This window comes from Lynx canadensis, chromosome D2 (genome assembly GCF_007474595.2).
Source record: "Lynx canadensis isolate LIC74 chromosome D2, mLynCan4.pri.v2, whole genome shotgun sequence".
Lineage (NCBI taxonomy): Eukaryota > Metazoa > Chordata > Mammalia > Carnivora > Felidae > Lynx > Lynx canadensis.
In genome coordinates this window covers 75797642-75816164 of record NC_044313.2, presented here as the reverse complement: position 1 = coordinate 75816164, position 18523 = coordinate 75797642, and the positions used below count along the sequence as shown (strand labels likewise).

General features: G+C 36.3%; 1 protein-coding gene across 6 annotated transcripts in view; it reads right to left on the bottom strand.

The window, feature by feature from the left end:
- RYR2 (ryanodine receptor 2) overlaps positions 1-18523 on the bottom strand; it is a 767906-nt gene that overhangs the window by 218489 nt on the left and 530894 nt on the right. For all 6 annotated transcript variants that reach the window (XM_030335594.1, XM_030335595.1, XM_030335590.1 and 3 more), the window contains exons 39-41: positions 12034-12139; positions 5194-5337; positions 2906-3179 (exon numbers count right to left, since the gene is read on the bottom strand). In XM_030335594.1, the coding sequence (XP_030191454.1) occupies positions 2906-3179; positions 5194-5337; positions 12034-12139 (524 nt within the window). The remainder of the gene's footprint in view (positions 1-2905; positions 3180-5193; positions 5338-12033; positions 12140-18523) is intronic.

Here is an 18523-nt window from a genome sequence, read left to right as displayed (position 1 = left end):
TTTGTCCTGTTAGTATACTTATTTTTAGTGTGCAGTGATAATGATTTTGGAATAGAACCTTCCAGCGTTATTTTAATGATTTCAAATACTTGATAGTTCCAAGAACAATATACAGTATTATGTTCTGAACTTAGAATGCACGTAAATAATACTACACAATCTGAGTCTTTCTATAATTTTTTTTACCCACAATGTTATTTTTTAGGTCAAAGAAAACAGTAGTTATTCTATTCCATTAGTGTTTTGCTTTGTTTTAAGAACTCTAGGTTTCTTTAACCCTTTTATTGTTTCTTTATACCCTATTTTATCCATGTCAGTAGTTATTTTCATTCTCCTCTTTAATATTTATATAACTAGGTTAACTGTTTTGGCAGAATGTTTGTATTCTCTATCATTTTTCAACATTTTACATTCAATTTCTACATCCAATGTTTAGATATTATTCTTGCAGACGTGATAAAGCTTAAACTTTTATTTTTGTATTTTCATATTCCTGAATTATGCAATCTTGTGAGTGATTCCTATATTTACGCATGTATGCATCAGTAACACACTCAATAAAACTTACTGCTTCTCATTCTTTCTCTCTGAATTCCATTTCCTTTTCTCTAATGCACAGCCTTTAGAAGGTCTTTTGATGAGGAACTGTAAGTAAATATTCTGAAATATCTTTGTATTGCCCTCACTCTTAAATATTGGCTGTAAACTCTCATCTCCAAATCTCCTTGAAGCACAAGTTCATTGTGAAGAATTCTCAACTAACACATTGTAAATTGATGGTTATTTTCTGTCAGAATTTTGAATATGGTTTCTCATTTAGTAATGATCTTTAGTTTTGCCATTGAGAATTCCAAATACTGTTTTTTTGTTGCTGTTGTTGTTGTCGTTGTTTTTTTTTTTTTTTTTGTTGTTCTGTTTTTGGTAAGTATTCTGGCTTTTCTTTCAACTTTGTTTTAAGATAGTCTATCACTGGTTTTATGCAGTTTCCCTACATTCTATCCAGGTGGGTATATGGAACTACCTGTACTTCAGGATAATCTGTGAACTTGTGTTCTTCATTGATTCTGAAAAACTCAAGCCAACAGCTAGCTCTTCAAATGTCCCCATTTTTTAGATCATCTATTCTGTCTTTTCCAGAAATCCTGTTTACCATATTGTAGACCTTCTTATACTATCCCCTAGGTCTCAAAACTGCTCTTTTGCATTTTCTTATCTTTACCTCTCAGTGCTACAGTACTAAGTAATTTCCTCAGATCTATGATCCCACTTACCAATTTTCTCTTCAGCTATATCTTTCCTAATTTAACCAATTCACTGTTTTTAATGTCATTTAATGTATTTTCATTTCTAGAAGTTCTCTTTTGATCTTTTCCTTTTTATATTTTCTTTTATTCTTTGTTTATTTTTGAGGGGGGGGGGCAGAGAGAGAGGGAGACAGAATCTGAAGCAGGCTCCAGGTTCTTAGCCGTCAGCACAGAGACTGATACGGGACTTGAACTCATAAGCTGTGAGATCAGATCTGAGCCGAAGTTGGAAGCTAACCTGACTGAGCCATCCAGGCACACCCCCCCTCTTTTTTAAAATAATTTTTCTTTATTTTTTTAATGTTTATTTATTTCTGAGAGAGAGAGAGGGAGAAAGACAAGAGTGCAAGCAGGGGAGGGCAGAGAGAGATCTTTGGATCCTTTTCAAATTTTCATGGACATTTTTCCATGATTTATTTTTGGAGAATTGATTTATCCTTTGTATTTTTACCATTTTAAATACAGTAACTTTATGTTCTCTTTCTGGCACTGTATTATCTGAAGTTTTGAAATAGGTGTTCTGACTCCACCAGTATTGTATCTGCAGACCCCTGCTTAAGGCAGACTGTTTCCTTATGTACTTTGCAATTTTCGATTGTAAGTTAACCACTGTGAGTATTTAGGTTTTTCCTTCAAAATTTCACAGTGATTTGAGGCCAATTTTTATGTTCTCAGTTTTGGGATCCTTAGGCTACACATGAGGTATAAATGTTAATCCCCAAATTCACACAAAGCGCACCTATAATGTTGAATTCTCTCCCCATTCTTTTTTCAAGGCCCAGTAAAGACAGACAAAATTCCTTATTCCTGTGGTGAGTGTTTGTCTCCCCACAGAGTTTAATGTGTTTTTATTAACCTGTATTTTTATATATGATTGTACATTACTGAAAAATTAATTTAAAAAACCCTCTAAGATATGTGCTGTATCACTGCCACCTTAGCATCTAGTTGTAAAATTAGTCGTTCTTCTAGTGAGCTGTAAAATATAATGTCCAGAAAAGCAACAATCTCATGTAATAATCATATTACAGGTGTATCTCACAAATATTGCAGACTTGGTTCCAGATCACTGCAATGAAGCAAATCGAATAAATTTTTTGGTTTCCCAGTGCATACAACAGTTATGTTTATAATATGCTAGAGTCTATTAAAAGCATAGGGAAATTATGTTTTACAAAACAGCATATGTACCTCAATTAAAAAATACTTTATTGCTGAAAATACTAACATTTCCTGAGCTTTCGGTGAGTCGTATGCACTGATCACAGGCCATCATAACAAATATAATAATAATAACAAAGCCTGAAATATTGTGAGAATTGCCAAAACGTGACACACAGAGACACAAAGTGAGCAAATGATGTTAAAAAAAAAAAAAAAAAGTTGCCCATAGACTTGCTCGATGCAAGGTGGTCATAAACTTTCCATTTGTGAAAAACACACTACCTGCGAAGTGCAATAAAGCAAGGCACAATACGATGTGGCGTGCCTGTAATCTAAGCAGTGTATCTATATTAATAAACGTACAGTGCACCTACTGGAATAAACGATTAGAAGGAAGACATTTATAAGACAGAGGTTGTAGTAGTTAAATAAATTACCCTAATCCACGAATCATAAGCTTCTCTTCTTCTTTGCCCATTCTTACACTCAGCAGAGAACGAATCTGACCGAGAGATGCCAGCAGGTTGATGGTATCCTCCACGGAGACACCATTTATAGTGTAGGTCTTTGGCAGAGCCCGGACCAGACCCCCAATGCCATCGTACTGTCGATGGAGCAACACAAACATGGCCCTCACCAGTTCAGGGTCTTCAATGACAGACTCTTGCGCCCATCGGACCATGGTCTCAGAAATCAACTGCTGAAGAGTGGCTGCACAGTCATTACAGATATTTTTTAAAAGGAAAAAAAAAAAAAAACGAGAGAAGACAAATAAGTTGGGCATTTCAGCTGTACCTCTCATAGCCCCAGCCTAATACCAGAAATGAAAAGGCTAGGAACATTCTTTGAAGAAAAACTTCATTTAAATGCTATATATATATACATATATGTACATATATACATATGTCATATGTATATATGTACATATATGTATATATATACATGTCAATAAAAATGAGTTATGAACATGAAAAGGCAAAAACACACAAGCTTTTCCTTAACACTCATTCTTATAATTAAAGAATTTAAGCTGTTTCAGAACTATGGCCACTTTTTCAAAACTATTGTTGGCAATCCATAGGGTAATCAATATGAACTATTACTTCCACTTTTATTTTCTTTGTTGCATTATTTTCCTCCCAGATGTGACATCACCATACATCCTTATAAAGTCAGTCATGTGCACTCAAGGAACTATCTATTTTTCTATCTCCTCATTTGAGCCATTTGTAATAGTGACCTCATATAATTATATTTTTACTATAATTTGGATCCCTAATTGTCAGTTAAAATGTCTTCAAAGGATTTGATTGTAAAGCTGTATTCAAGTGAAAAGTTATTCTAATGTAAATTTGCAATGTAACATACAGTGTAATACAGACAAAAGCAATAGAACTTCCAAACCTCCTAAAAATAAATAATAAAAATATCAAAGCTAAGTAGAAAGATGCGACCAACTTAGACACAAAGAGGTACTCAATTCCTATCATTAACACACTGGCAGATTTTCAAAAGAAGCTGTTTTACCTGCTTTAATCTACACAGGAAGTAAAGGAAAAACAAAACCTACCAATTTTAACCAAACAGGAAATGTAGATAACTAGCCAGTATACTTCCACATGTCTCAAACCCAGGCTGATAATTTTAGTATGTCAGAACCATAAACCAGATAATAACAAAAAGTGTTTCATAGGAAATCTTGAACTCTTATTTGGAAGAAGGTATGATTCAGATGTGCGTGTGACTCTGAACAGTACATTTAGAAGTAGCTGTATGGATGAAGGATTTTCACTGTAAGTTAATGGAAACGAAGAACAACTAAAATCTTCATGAGTTTATTTCTCTTCCTTCAGTAAAAACTGTTCATAAACCAATGCTGCCTCACAGAATGAACAGAGACTTCGATGTGAGGTAGCAAGTAAGAAGGATCTCATCAACCCACTACTTGAACCCCTCCTGGGCGAGTGCCATGCCTGAGACTCACAGCCCCAGTGTGCTTATTCATTTTCTGAGTATCGGCTGTTACTCTTCAGTTATTTAACTGAATATTTATCCTATTTAGGATAAAAATACATCAGAAATGCGTAACGGTTCAGGAAATATCACAGAACCAAAATATAGTTACAGATACTATCTAAACTTTAACAAAAAAACTTAATTTGGTGCAAGAACATTTGAAAGTCAGTAGCATAATATTTAGACATGAAAGCTAAATTACCCACTTTGTACCTTCTCTTGATAGTCCCTGATCAAATACCTAAATTTTTGGTCCTCTAGGGAGCCCATCCATCCTTATAATACTGCTACCTCTCCATCTGTTCCTACAAATACAGTTGGATGCTCCTATCTACTTCTGGCGGCCATAGACATCTACTTGAGAATGTGATTCTTAGCAGTGCCCGGGGGGCTCAGTCGGTTAAGCACCCGACTTCAGCTCAGGTCAGCTCAGGTCATGATCTCACGGTTCGTGAGTTCGAGCCCCGCATTGGGTTCTCTGCTATCCTGGAGCCTGCTTCGGATCCTCTGTCCTTCTCTCTGCCCCTCCCCTGCTCTCTGTCTCTCTCTTCCTCTCAAAATTAGTAAATAAACTTTAAGAAAAAGAATCTGATTCTGAGAAGCTGCAAACTCAATTTTCTCACTGGCTCATCTAGTATGATGTTAGCTCAAAGGAGAAATAAATGTCAGCAGTTGGGTTGCTTTGCCAGTTTCCTTCCATACTGCTTACAGGACTTCTTGGAGCCACTCTCAACTGGTTTTTCGGCTTGTTTCTTCTTCAGGTATGTCACCTTTTCTACCAAGGACAGCAGGCGTCCTCTAATTGTTAAGTCACTGTTTCCATCAAGAGACCCATCTTCATCCAGCTCAATTCCTGGTGTGAGAAAAGCAAAGAAAACGAAGAAAAGAAAAATGTGTTTGAAAGAAATACATTTAGGAGAAAAATGCTCTGGTTTTGCAACTTATCCACACATAGCTTAAAGCAATGCTGTCATGTCAAGAACATTTGAAAGACAGAGTTAAGCACTCTTTCACGAGCTCTCAGGTAAAATCCACACACTGGCCTCTACGTCCTCCTTTCTCTTTTTCTCCTGTTCTAATGGGCCCAGGGCTATTAGCAGCTGAGACAAATTATAAAATGAGACAGAGAACAAAAAAAAAAAAAACACTCTTAAGAGTCCAGATCAATTCTGCTATTTAGTCTGACCCTTAGGCTGACCCTCAGGCATGTCTGACTTCAGGTGCTATCTGCACACACTTACAGCTTTGCCCTCCCAAAAAAATCTCCTGAACTGTCAGCCACCTCAATTGCCTCTAAAAATCACAGTGGTATTTTAACAAATTGAGAGAAAAGATGGTAGGCATAATTAGCTATCCTAACCCAGCGAAATGCTTTACGTCTTAAGCAATAATCCTATCATTTTAGAGCATCCCTTTATTTATAACAGATATATAGTATAACTTTTCTTGCACTCATTTAGTCTTCTTCATTCATAAGTTAAATTAATATGCAAGGTGATGCTTGTATTCTCTTCACTAAACTAAAATAAAAATAATGCCACTGGTGCTATATATCACTTAACAAATGACTAATAAATGACTAATTAATTCTCTTTCACTGGGACAGTTTGTTCGTATCACTCCTTAAAGTGAAAAAGCACCACATGTTGAGAACAAGTCAATTCTATTTTAAAAGTTCTTAGAATGAAAGGTGGGGAAAGCTCCCTTAATAGATTTGGGCTACTGACATATAACTTAACAAAGGATTTCCTTAAGCATTAATTAATTTCAAAAGATATGTGCCACATTTCTTAGGCCAGTCCTAAAAAGTGCCCCACAACTGGTTTAAATACAACTATTTGTGATCAAATATCTTTAGACTAAATCAACCTAACTCTCATCTCTTTGCCAGAAGCATCTGGTTACATGTCCCAATCCCCCCTTCCCATTCCCTGCCACTGAAGAAAAGAGAAAAAATAAAAATAAGATGTTGGTTATCTCCTGCTTAGTACTAAAGCCTTTGTGATCTCTCTACTTTTTATGACTTCCCACACAGGGTCAGTTAACCATTTTGGCATAGTAAATATTCTTATATGGACTCCTAAAAGGCATCATGTATATTTCTGAGCCTATTTACATTTATATTAACTTTGGTATCAGTACATGTGTATGAAAAATACACATTGACGGCTTAACAAAATTACGAAAACAGTTCAAAACAAGAAGTTTGACAAGGAAACAGTAATCATTAAAACGAATAAACAGAAATCCTAGAGTTGAAAAATACAGTAACTGAAGAATTTGACTGAGAGTTTCAAAAGTAGACTCAATATGCAGAAGAAGAATCAAAAACCTGAAGAATAGGTCAATTGAAATCATGCAGTCTGAAGAAAACCTATGAGATTTATGGGACAAAATGGAAAGAAACAATATTCACATTGTGGGAATTCCAAAAGGAGAAAGCACAAGGGCCAGAAAGTATATTTCAATAATGGCTGAAAACTTCCCAAATCTGGGGAGAGAAATGGACATGCAGATCCATGTGGCCCAAAAGACCCCAAAGGTGTTGAACCTGTAGAAGGCTACACTGAGACACATTATGATTAAAATGTCAAAAAGCAAAGGCAAGAAAAGAATTTTAAAAGCAGCAAAAGAGAGAAGTTATGTAAAAGGGATCTCCCATAAGAACACTGGCAAATTTCTCATCAGAAACTTGTCAGGACAGGAGAGAATGGGACCACTTATTCAAAACACTGAAAGAAAATAACTATCAGCCAAGAATTCCATACCCAGCAACACTGTCCTTCAGAAAAAGAGGAGGGATAGATACTTTCCCCAATAAACAAAAGCTAAGGAAGTTCATTACCACCAAATCTGCCTTATAGGGAATGTCAGAGGAAGTTCTTTGAATGGAAGTCAAAAAACTCTAATTAAGATCATAAAAACACAAAAAGGTAGCATAAATATTACCAGTAATGGTAAGCATATAATCAAAATTAGATTTTACAGTAAGGTAATAGTGGTGCATAACTCACGATTCTTCTTTAAAATTAGCTTTTTTAAATGAATTAAAATATGTTGTTATAACTTACGGTATTTTACATAAACCTCATGGTAACCACAAGGGAAAATTTTATAATAATTATACAAAAGAACACAAGAAAAAAGGCAAGCATACTCGTAACAAAAGATATCAACACAAAATACAGCAGGATAAATAAAAAGGAAAAGTTGATTTACAAAACAACCCAAAAAATAATGAAATAGTAATAGTAAGTCCTTATTTGCAACATAATTACTTTAAATGTAAATGTATAAAATTCTCCAACCAAAAGACCCAGAATAGCTGAATAAAAATAAGATCCAACCATATGCTGCCCATAAGAGATTCACTTTAGCCTTAAAGACAAAGACCAAGAGTGAAGGGATGAAAAATGGCATTTCAAGCAAATAACTAAAAATAATAATAATAATAATAATAATAATAATAATAATAAAAACCAACAACTCCCACCAAAACATAATCAAACCAAAATAAAATACCACAGGAAGCTATACATTCATCAGATAAAAGAGACTTTAAACTAAAAATGGTAAAATGAGGCAAAGAGGGTCATTATATAATGATAAAGAGGTCAATACATCAATAAGATATAACAACTATAAATATTTATGCACCTAACACTGGAGTACTTAAATGTATAAAGGAAAAGGTAAAAAACAAAAACAAAAACAAAAACAAAACTAAATGGGGAAATAAGGAGTAATATAATAATAGGTGGGGACTTTAATACCCCACTCTCTACAATGAATAGATCATCCAGGACAGAATCAATAAGGAAAGCGTGGATTTTAACAACAGTACAGATCAAATGACCTAGAGGACATATAGAAAACATCCTATTACACAACAGCAGAATACACATTCTTCTCAAGTGCACATGGAACATTTTCTAGGATAGAATACATGCTAGGCCATAAAACAAGTCTTAGTAAATTCAAGAGGGCTGATTATACTGGTTATCTTCTCTGACCACAAGGCATGAAATCAGAAATCAATGACAGGGGGAAACCTGGAAAATTCATGAACACAGGGAAATTAAACAGCATTCTCTTGAATAACCAATGAATCCAAGAATAAGTTAAAGGGGAAATAAATTTAATGAGACAAATAAAACTGGAAACACAACATGCCAGAATTTATGGGGGCAACTAAAGCAGTTCTGTGAGGGAAGTTCATAGCAATACATAAGTGCTTACATTAAGAAGCAAGAAAGATCCCAAATAAACCAAAGTGTAATCTTAAGGAACGAGAAAAAGAGGAATGAACAGAGCCTAAAGTTAGCAGAAGAAAGGAAATATTAAAGATTAGAGCAGAAATAAATGACGTATAGATCAAAAAACAATAGAAAAGATTAACCAAAATAAGAGTTATTTCTTTAAAAAAACCCAACAAAATTGACAAACGTTTAGGTAGACTAACCAAGGCCGGGGGGAGGAAACAGGACTAAAGTTAACAACAATATAAATGATAAAGGAGACATTGTAAATGAAAAAATGAAAAAGATACCACAGAAATTCTAAAGATTATAAAAGGTTACGATGAAGATTATAAGCAAACAAAGTGGACAACCTAGAAGAAATGGAAAAGTTCTTAGAAACATACACCTTACCAAGACAGAAATGGAAACTCTGAATAGAGCAATTTAAGGAAAATGAATCCATACTCAAATATCTCACAATGAAGAAAGGCTTTACTGGTGAATTTTACCAAACATTTAAAGAAGAATTAACAGCAATTCTTAAACTCTTCCAAAGAAATCAAAAAGGAGGAAACACTCCCAAACTCATTTTACTAGGCCAGCATTATCCTGACACCAAAACTGCAAAGAACACTACCAGAAAAGAAAGCCACAGGACATCATCCCTGACATATAGAGATGCAAAATTTCTCAATACCAGGAAATTGAATTCAACAGCATATTTAAAGGATCATTCTCCATGATCAAGCATGATTTATCCCTGGGATTCAAGGATAGTTCAACATATGCAAAACAATCAACGTGATACACCACAATAATAGAATGAAAGAAAAGAATCATATGATCATTTCTGTAGGCACGTTGGAAAGAACACTCAACCAAATTTAACATGCATTCATGATAAAAACTCTTAACAAATTAGGCACAGAAGAAATATATCTCAACATAACAAAGGCCAATATGACAAACCCATAGCTTTTATTTCTCAATGGTGAAATATTAAAAATGTTCCCTCTAAGATTAGGAACAGAACAAAGTTACCCACTCTCACCATTCCTATTCAACACAGTACTGAAAGTCCTAGCTAGAACAATTAGGGAATAAAAAGAAATAAAAGGTACATGAATTGGAAAGGAATAAATGAAATGGTTTCTATTTGCAGACAACATGATTTTTATATAGAAAATCCTAAAGATTCAACCTAAAAACCTGTTTGATCTAATCAATGAATTCACTAAAGTTGCAGGACAACAATATGTAGTGTTCCTATAAACCGAAAATGAAATTTTTGAAAAAGAAATAAAAAAAAAATCATTCCCATTTACAATAGCATCAAGAACAATAAAATACTCAGGAAGAGGTTTAACTAAGGAGGCAAAAGATTTCTATGCTGAAAATTACAATACATTGGTGAAAAGAAGAAGGCACAAATACTGGCAAGGTATCTTCTGTTAATGGATTTGGAAGAATATTGTTGAAATGGTAATATTATCAGAAGCTATCTTAGATTCAATGCAATCCCTCACAAGATTTCAAAGGCATTTTTTACAGAAGTAGAAAAAACCTTTCTAAAATTTATATGAAATCACAAAATCCTCCAATAGCCAAAGAAATTCTGAGAAAGAAGGGTAAATCAAGAAGTATCACACTTCCTGATTTCACTAGAGTCATCAAAACAGCATGGAACTGGCATAAAAATGGACAAATAGATAAATGGAAAAGAATTGAGAGCCTGGAAATAAACCCAAGCGTACATGGTTTACTGTTAGTTGACAAGGTTGCCAAGAATACCCAATGGAGAAAAAGACAGTCTTCAATAAATGGTGCTGGGAAAATCAGATATTCACATTTAAAAGAATGAAACTGGACCCATATCTTAACCACTCATGAAAATTAACTACAAATGGATTAAAGACTTAAATGTTTGACCCCAATCATGAAACTTCTAGAAAAAAAACATAGCAACAAAGCTCCTTGATATGGGTCTTGGTAATAATTTTATGGATATAACACCTAAACCACAAGCAACAATATCAAAAATAAACACATGGGACTACATCAAATTAACTACTAACCAAGTGAAAAGACAACCTACAGAATGGGGAAAAATGTTTTCAAACTATAAATCTGATAAGGAGTTGATACCCAAAACATATAAAGAACTTCTATAACTCAATAGCGAACAAAACAAAACAAAAAAACCCAACTCAATTAAAAAATGGGCAAAGGACTTGAATAGACGTTTCTTCAGCTCCAAAAAAGACATATGAAAGGCCCAAATGGTACATGAAAAGATGCTCAACATCATCACTGGTCATTAGAGAGAAGTAAATCAAAACCATAATCAGGTAGCAAAGCACCTCACACCTATTAGAATGGCCACCACTGAAAAGGCAAAAGATTAACAAAATGCTGGTGAGCATGTGGAGAACAGAACACCTTGCACACTGCTGATGAATTGTAAATTGGTACAGCTATTGTGGAAAACAGTATAGAGGATCCTCACAAAATTTTAAAAATAGAACTACCATATGATCCAGTAACCCACTTCTTAAAACATATCCAAATGAAACAAAAACACTAATTTGGAAAAGGAATCTGCACCTCCATGCTCATAGGAGCATTGGTTACGATAGCCAAGACATGGAAACAATGTAAGTGTCCGTCTGGAAATGAATGGATAAAGAAGTTGTGGTATATACATACTACGGAATATTATTTAGCCAGAAAACTGGGAAATACTGCCATCTGTGATAACAAAGACAGAACACGAAGGCATTATGCTAAGAGAAATAAGCCAGACAGAAAAAGAGAAATATTGTGTGATCTCACTTATATATAAAACCTAAAAACCAAAACAAACACATAAGCAAACAACAAACTCAGAGAAAAAGAAAGCAGACTTGTTACCAGAAGTGGGGAGTGGGGAGAGAGGAATTGAAGGAAACTGGTCAAAAGGTACAAACTCCCAGTTATAGTTTAAATAAGTACTAGGTATGCAATGTACAGCACGATGACTATAGCTAACCCTGCTGTATGAAATACAGGAAAATTGTTAAGAAGGTAAATCCTAAGAGTTTTCATCACAAGGAAAAAAAGTTTTCCCGTTATTCTTCCTTGTAAAATTTTAATGCATCTATATGAGAAGATGGATGCTTAGCAGAACCTATTATGGCAATCATTTCATAAGATATGCAAATCAAACCATCACACTGTATATTCTAAAATTATATAGTGGTGAATTATCAATTATCAATTAATCAATCAATAACACATTTAAAAAGAGTTGTAAGTCAAGAAGACATTACCACAATGTGTCATCAAATCTTCATGAAAATCTAAGAGCTGGTCTCGGATTTCTTCAGGACATGGACATTCAGTTTTATCATCCTTAAAATTGAGAAGCATATTGATCTGAAAGTTTGGACAAACAAGAAAGAGGAAGAACAAGAGTAAAAGAAAAGTGAAATCAGGAAAGACACAGCAAAGATCATAAAAACCAAAGATGTTCAATCTTTGAATATTCATAAACTGCAGTCCAAAAGATGAAAAGTCATTATCACTCAGTATAACAAATACCACAAAATAAATAGAACTATTCAAAGCCTCGCTTGTTGCAACATAGTTATATAATTTGCTTCCTCCTTCTCAAATCCACAATATGTTAGACCCTTGTATACTTAGGGTTCTTAAATCAACTAAAATCTAAATGTTATTTTTAAAAATATTTTATTGTGCTTCTCCTAGATTTCCTTTTTTCTAGCTAATTTCTAAACTTCATTGAATATTTTAAAGAATTCTTTTTGAGAAGGATATAGTAGCAAAGGCAAAAAAAATTCTAAATACGATAGAAAAGTAATATAATGGATAACTTGCTTTTTAATAACATTAATAGTTCAATTAACCAAATTCAAGAAACAATCCTCAATTGGTTTTAGCTTCAGACATAGAACTATTACACTTCTGAATGAAGAAAAGAAAGGAATGTTGCTGTTTCACAAATTCCCCCGAAGAAACAACTGTTTTCTTTTTGGAATTTTTTTACATGAATTTTTTGTTTAACTTTTATTTTGAGAGAACTGTAGATTCCTATGTATTTTAAGAAATAACACAAAGAGATAACATATACCCTTTACTCAATCCCCGCAAAGGTAACATCTTACAAAACAGTAGTACAGAATCACAACCAGGAGACTGACATTGATAGTTAAGATAGAGAACAATTCTAGCACCTCAAGGATCCTTCCTGCTATACCATTATAACCACATCCACTTCCCTCCTATTTGCTCCTCATCCTTTATTCCTGTCAATCACTAATTGACTGTTATCCATTTCTGTATTATTGTCATTTCAAGAACGTTACATAAATGGAATCACACAGAATGCATGCATATATTCCTATATGATCCTTCTGATGTCCTCAGGGTCTGTAGTGATCCCTCATTTCATTTCTGATAATTTGTGTCTTTTACCTTTGTCAGTCTTTTCAGTGTTTTGTAGATTTTGTTGATATTTTTAAATAACCAGTTTTTGGATTCATTAATTTTTTTCCAATTGTTGTCCTGTTTTCATTTTCATTGATTTCTGCCTTTATGTTATTGCCTTCCTCCTGCTTGCTTTGGGTTTATTTCACTCTTTTTTAAAAAAAAAAAATTTAATGTTTATTTATTTTTGAGAGGGTGTTGGGGGAAGGGTAGAGAGAGAAGGAGACCCAGAATCTGAAACAGGCTCCAGGCTCTGAACTGGAGTCAGCCCGACGTGGGGCCCAAACTCACGAACCACAGGATCATGACCTGAGCCAAAGTCGGACACTCAACCAACTGAACCACACAGGCACCCCTACTCTTTTTTTTTTCCCAAATGCTTGTGATGTCAACTGAGATTACTGAGTGTTTTTCTCTTTTTAAATGTAAATATTTAATGTCATAAATTATCCTCTCAGCACTGTGTTAGCTGTTCCCACAAATTTTGATATGTGATTACTTTCATTTTTTTCAGTTCATTGATTTAAACATTTTTTTAATGTTTTATTATTTATCTGAGAGAGAGAGAGAGAGAGAGAGAGCGAGAGGGGGAGGGTCAGAGAAAGAGGGGATACACAGAATCCCAAGCAGGCTCCAGACTCTGAGCTGTCAGCACAGAGCCCAACTCATGAACTGCGAGATCATGACCTGAGCCGAAGTCAGACACTTAACCAACGGACCCACCCAGGCGCCCCTCAGTTGAATGATTTTTAAATTTTCCTTAAGACTTCCTCCTTACACTATGAGTTATTTACAATTGTGTTGTTTAGTTTCCAAGTATTTGGAGATTTTTCTGTTTTCTGTCTTTTATTGATTTCTAAGTTGACTCTACCGTGGTCAGGAAAAAGACTCTGTATGAAAAAATTTAAACGCTTTTAAATCTGTTTAGGCTGTTTAAGGCCCAGGATACAGTCCATCTTTGAGAATGTTTCATGGACACTTGAAAAAAAAATATGTATGATGTTGTTGGGTGGAGTGTTATACAAATATCCAAAGAGCCTGTTTGGTGATGACAGAGTCGCATTTTCCTATGTTCTTGCTGACTTTTGCCTAGCTTTTCTAACGATTACTGAAAGAGGAGTGCTGAGGTCTCCAACTATCATTGTGTATTTATCTACTTCTTTCGGTTCTGTGTGGACTTCACATATTTTTCGGCTGTAGGCAGTACCTGTGCATTTGCCTTCTTGGTAGGTTCTTACAGCATTGTGTAATGTTCCTGTTTGCCTCTGGTAATTTCTTTACTCTGATAGAGTCGCTCTTACTTTCTTTCAGTGTTTCATAATATATCTTTTTTCAACCTTTCACTTTCAACCTATCTACATCATTCTATGTGATATAAACTGCTCCTAGAAATACCTCATCAGAGAAACATCTCATAGACGTAACCTAACAGCAGATGGTTAGGCCAAGTTTTATATAATCCACTCGGCCAATCTCTTTTAATTGGAGTAATGTTCAAGCCTTTATTGATATGACTTAAGTCTGTAATTTCATGTTTTTTGTTTGTTCTGCTTTATTTTTCCCAACTTGCTGTGGGTTCCTTGAACTATTTTTAGGATCTCGTTTTGAATTATCCCTGGCATTTTTTTTAGTATATCTCTATGCATAGTTTTTTTTTAGTGGTTGCTCTGGTTGTAACAATATACGTACATAATTCATCACAGCCTACTGGCATCAACATTTTACCAGTTTGAAGCACAGAAAACTCATCTCCCTTTTATACCCCTTATCCTCCTTCATTTAAAATACAAATGTCTTGGGGCGCCTGGGTGGCGCAGTCGGTTAAGCGTCCGACTTCAGCCAGGTCACGATCTCACGGTCCGTGAGTTCGAGCCCCGCGTCGGGCTCTGGGCTGATGGCTCGGAGCCTGGAGCCTGTTTCCGATTCTGTGTCTCCCTCTCTCTCTGCCCCTCCCCCGTTCATGCTCTGTCTCTCTCTGTCCCAAAAATAAATAAACGTGGAAAAAATTTAAAAAAAAAAAAAAAAAAGATTAAAATACAAATGTCTTAAATATTATCTATAAATACATCTAGAACACAGCAGAGAGCTTTATCATTTTTGCTTCATCCATCAAATATAATCTAGAAAACTCAAAAGGAGGGGCGCCTGGGTGGCTCAGTTGGTTAAGCGTCCAACTTTTGGTTTTGGCTCAGGTCATGATCTCATAGTTTGCGAGTCTGAGCCCCTCATCAGGCTCTCTACTGTCAGCGCAGGGCCTACTTCAGATCCTCTGTTTCCCTCTCTCTCTCTCTCTCTCTCAAAAATAAACATTTAAAAAAAGAGAGAAACTTGGGGGGCCTGGGTGGCTCAGTCGGTTAAGCGTCCAACTTCAGCTCAGGTCATAATCTCACAGTTCTTGGATTCGGGCCCCATGTCGGGCTCTGGGCTGACAGCTTGGAGCCTGGAACCTGCTTCAGATTCTGTGTCTCCCTCTCTCTCTGCCCCTCCCCGGCTCATGTCTGTCTGTCTCTCAAAAAAAAAATAAATAAATAAACATTAAAAAAAAATTTTAAAAACAGAGAACCCAAAAGAAAAGGGAAGATACATTGTATTTATCCCTATTTTAACACCTTCCATTGTTCTTTCTTCATTCCTGATTTTCCAAATTTTCTTCTATTGTCATTTTCTCTCCATTTAAAGGACTTCATTTAGGCGTTCCTTCAGGGTTGGCCTGCTGTAGTCCAAATCTCATTCTTTGCCTCCATTTGAGAATGTCTTGATTTCCCCTGCATTCCTGAAGGATATTTTCATTGCCTATAGAGTTTCGGGGCTTTCAGTCTTTTTTTCAGTTGAAAACCAGTGTGCTGCCTCCATCTGGCCTACATGATTTGTGGTCTGAAATCTTGGTCACTCACATTGTTTTTTCCCTCTAAGTGTCATTTCTTTCTCACTGCTTGTGAGATTTTTTTCTGTGTCTCTCATTTTCAGAAGTTGGACTATGGTATATCTTGATTTAGATATCTTCGGGTATTCTGTTTAGGGTTTATTCAGCTTCTTGAGTCTCTCTCTCTCTCTTTCTCTCTTTTTATAAGTTTCTTTATTTATTTTTGAGAAAGACAAATAGTGGGGGATGGGCAGAGAGAGATGGAGAGGGAGAATCCCAAGCAGGCCCCGCGCTGACAGCACAGAGCCCGACTCAAGGCTTGAACTCACAAACTCACAAACTTGAAATCACAACCTGAGCTGAAATCAAGAGTCAGACACGTAACCAGCTGGGCCACCCAGGTGCCCCTTGAGTCTTTTTCTTTGTATCTTTTGCCAAACTTGAAAAGTTTCAACTTTTATTTTTTCCAAGGTTTTTGTTTTTTTTTTTTCAGTTCCCCCTCTTTCTCCTATTCCTAGGACTCCAGTGTCACGAACGTTTGATGTTTTGTTATATTTTCACTGGTTCTTAAAGCTTTATTTTCTTTTCCAGTTTGTTTTCTGTTCTTCAGACTGGGTAGGTGATTCTTATTATTCCCTCTTTAGTTCAATGATTCTTTTCTCTGTCTCCTTTCTGCTGTTCAGTGTATCCATTAAAGGTTTCTTTATTTTGGCTATTTTTCATTTCTAAAATTTCCATTTGGTTCTTGTTCCTGTGTTTCTTTCTTTGGGAAGACTTTTTTTTTTTTTTTTTTTCCATTTGGAAGCTTTATGATGGCTGCTTTAAAAGCCTTGTCAGAGAAACTGAAATCTTCATGAGCTGGAGATCACCCGAGTTGGTATCTAGTGATTGTCTTTTTTCATTCAAGGTTTTCTTGGTTCTTGATATGATGAGTGATTTTTTTTTTTTTTTTTTTAAACTGAAACCTGGGCATTTTGGTACCATGAGACTTCTCGATCTTAAATTTCCGGCTTCTTCTGACAGTAGCTAGCAGGAGAAGAGTTTAACCTGCCCTGTTCCTTGTTACTTCCAGGTGGGAGCGGAAGACCATTTCCCCACTCGGCCTCCACGAGCACTTGAGGAAAGAAGGTCTTGTTCCCACTGGGCAGTTTGGGAGACCAGCTCCCCCTAGACCTGTACCCACACAACCCCGGCTGGAAAGGGCAAGAGTGCCTTGGTACTTCTCCCTCCCTAGCCTCTCCTGACACTTTGGAAGACGCAAGCCTCGTTACCATCCAGCTGGGAAAAGTCTCAGCCCCTCACAGTTCCAGCCGGGGCACCTCATTACAGCCTGATGAGGGTGGCAGGCTAGGCTCCCACTCAGTCTTCGCTGGGTGGGGCAGTCTGGACTGGTGTTTGGCTGATGTAGTACGGTTAGTGCCTAAAAGCTTTCAGTTTTGCTAGAGAGATGGTTTTCTTGGTCTTCTGGCTGGACAAAGAAGGCTTTTGTCGGGGCTTTTCCTGTCGGTGCCCATCAGCATTTCTGGGTTGCCAGCTTCTTTAGCTCCAAGTCTGGCATAGATGAGGGGAAAAGAAAATCCAGGGGACTCGCCACCATGTTGTTTCTCAAGTCCCAAGTTCCATAGTCAGTCTCCTGTTTTCTATCTTTCAGAGTCTTTGTATGTTGTCTTTTATGTAATTTCCAGGGTGACAGTTGTACTTAGAAGAACAGGGAAAGGCACACGTACTCCATTTTTCTAGAAGCAGGAGCTCCCAACAGAGGTTTAACGAATGGAGTTGATTTGGGGGAGCCTGGTCTTGTTTTCTGCTCCATAAATGCTATTTGTGGCAATAAACAAAATTCCATGTCCCTTCCCTCAAAGAAATTTCATTCTGGTGAGAAAACAAATTCTTCAATTAGTCCACAAACATTTTCATTTGGAAATATCTTGATACATAGAGAAAAGGTCAGGGTAAGATACTGAAGATAGTGTGCATCCCATCTGGAAGTAGATTCTAAAGAAATTTTTTTTTTTTTTCAACGTTTATTTATTTTTGGGACAGAGAGAGACAGAGCATGAACGGGGGAGGGGCAGAGAGAGAGGGAGACACAGAATCGGAAACAGGCTCCAGGCTCCGAGCCATCAGCCCAGAGCCCGACGCGGGGCTCGAACTCACGGACCGCGAGATCGTGACCTGGCTGAAGTCGGACGCTTAACCGACTGCGCCACCCAGGCGCCCCTGGAAGTAGATTCTAGACCAGCTAATTGTTTAGTTCAGGCATGTGCCCTTGATTCTGCTGTACCTAGGCATACCTGGGTTTGGATATCACAAACAGGTGATCAATCTCTCAGCAAGCCTGGCAGCAGTAGTGACATTTGGTCTTTCAGGAGAGACCAAACAGAAAAGGTCTGACATTGAGTCACAGAAGTGAAGGGTTCTTTTTCACTGGGTGATGCCAGGTCAGCCAA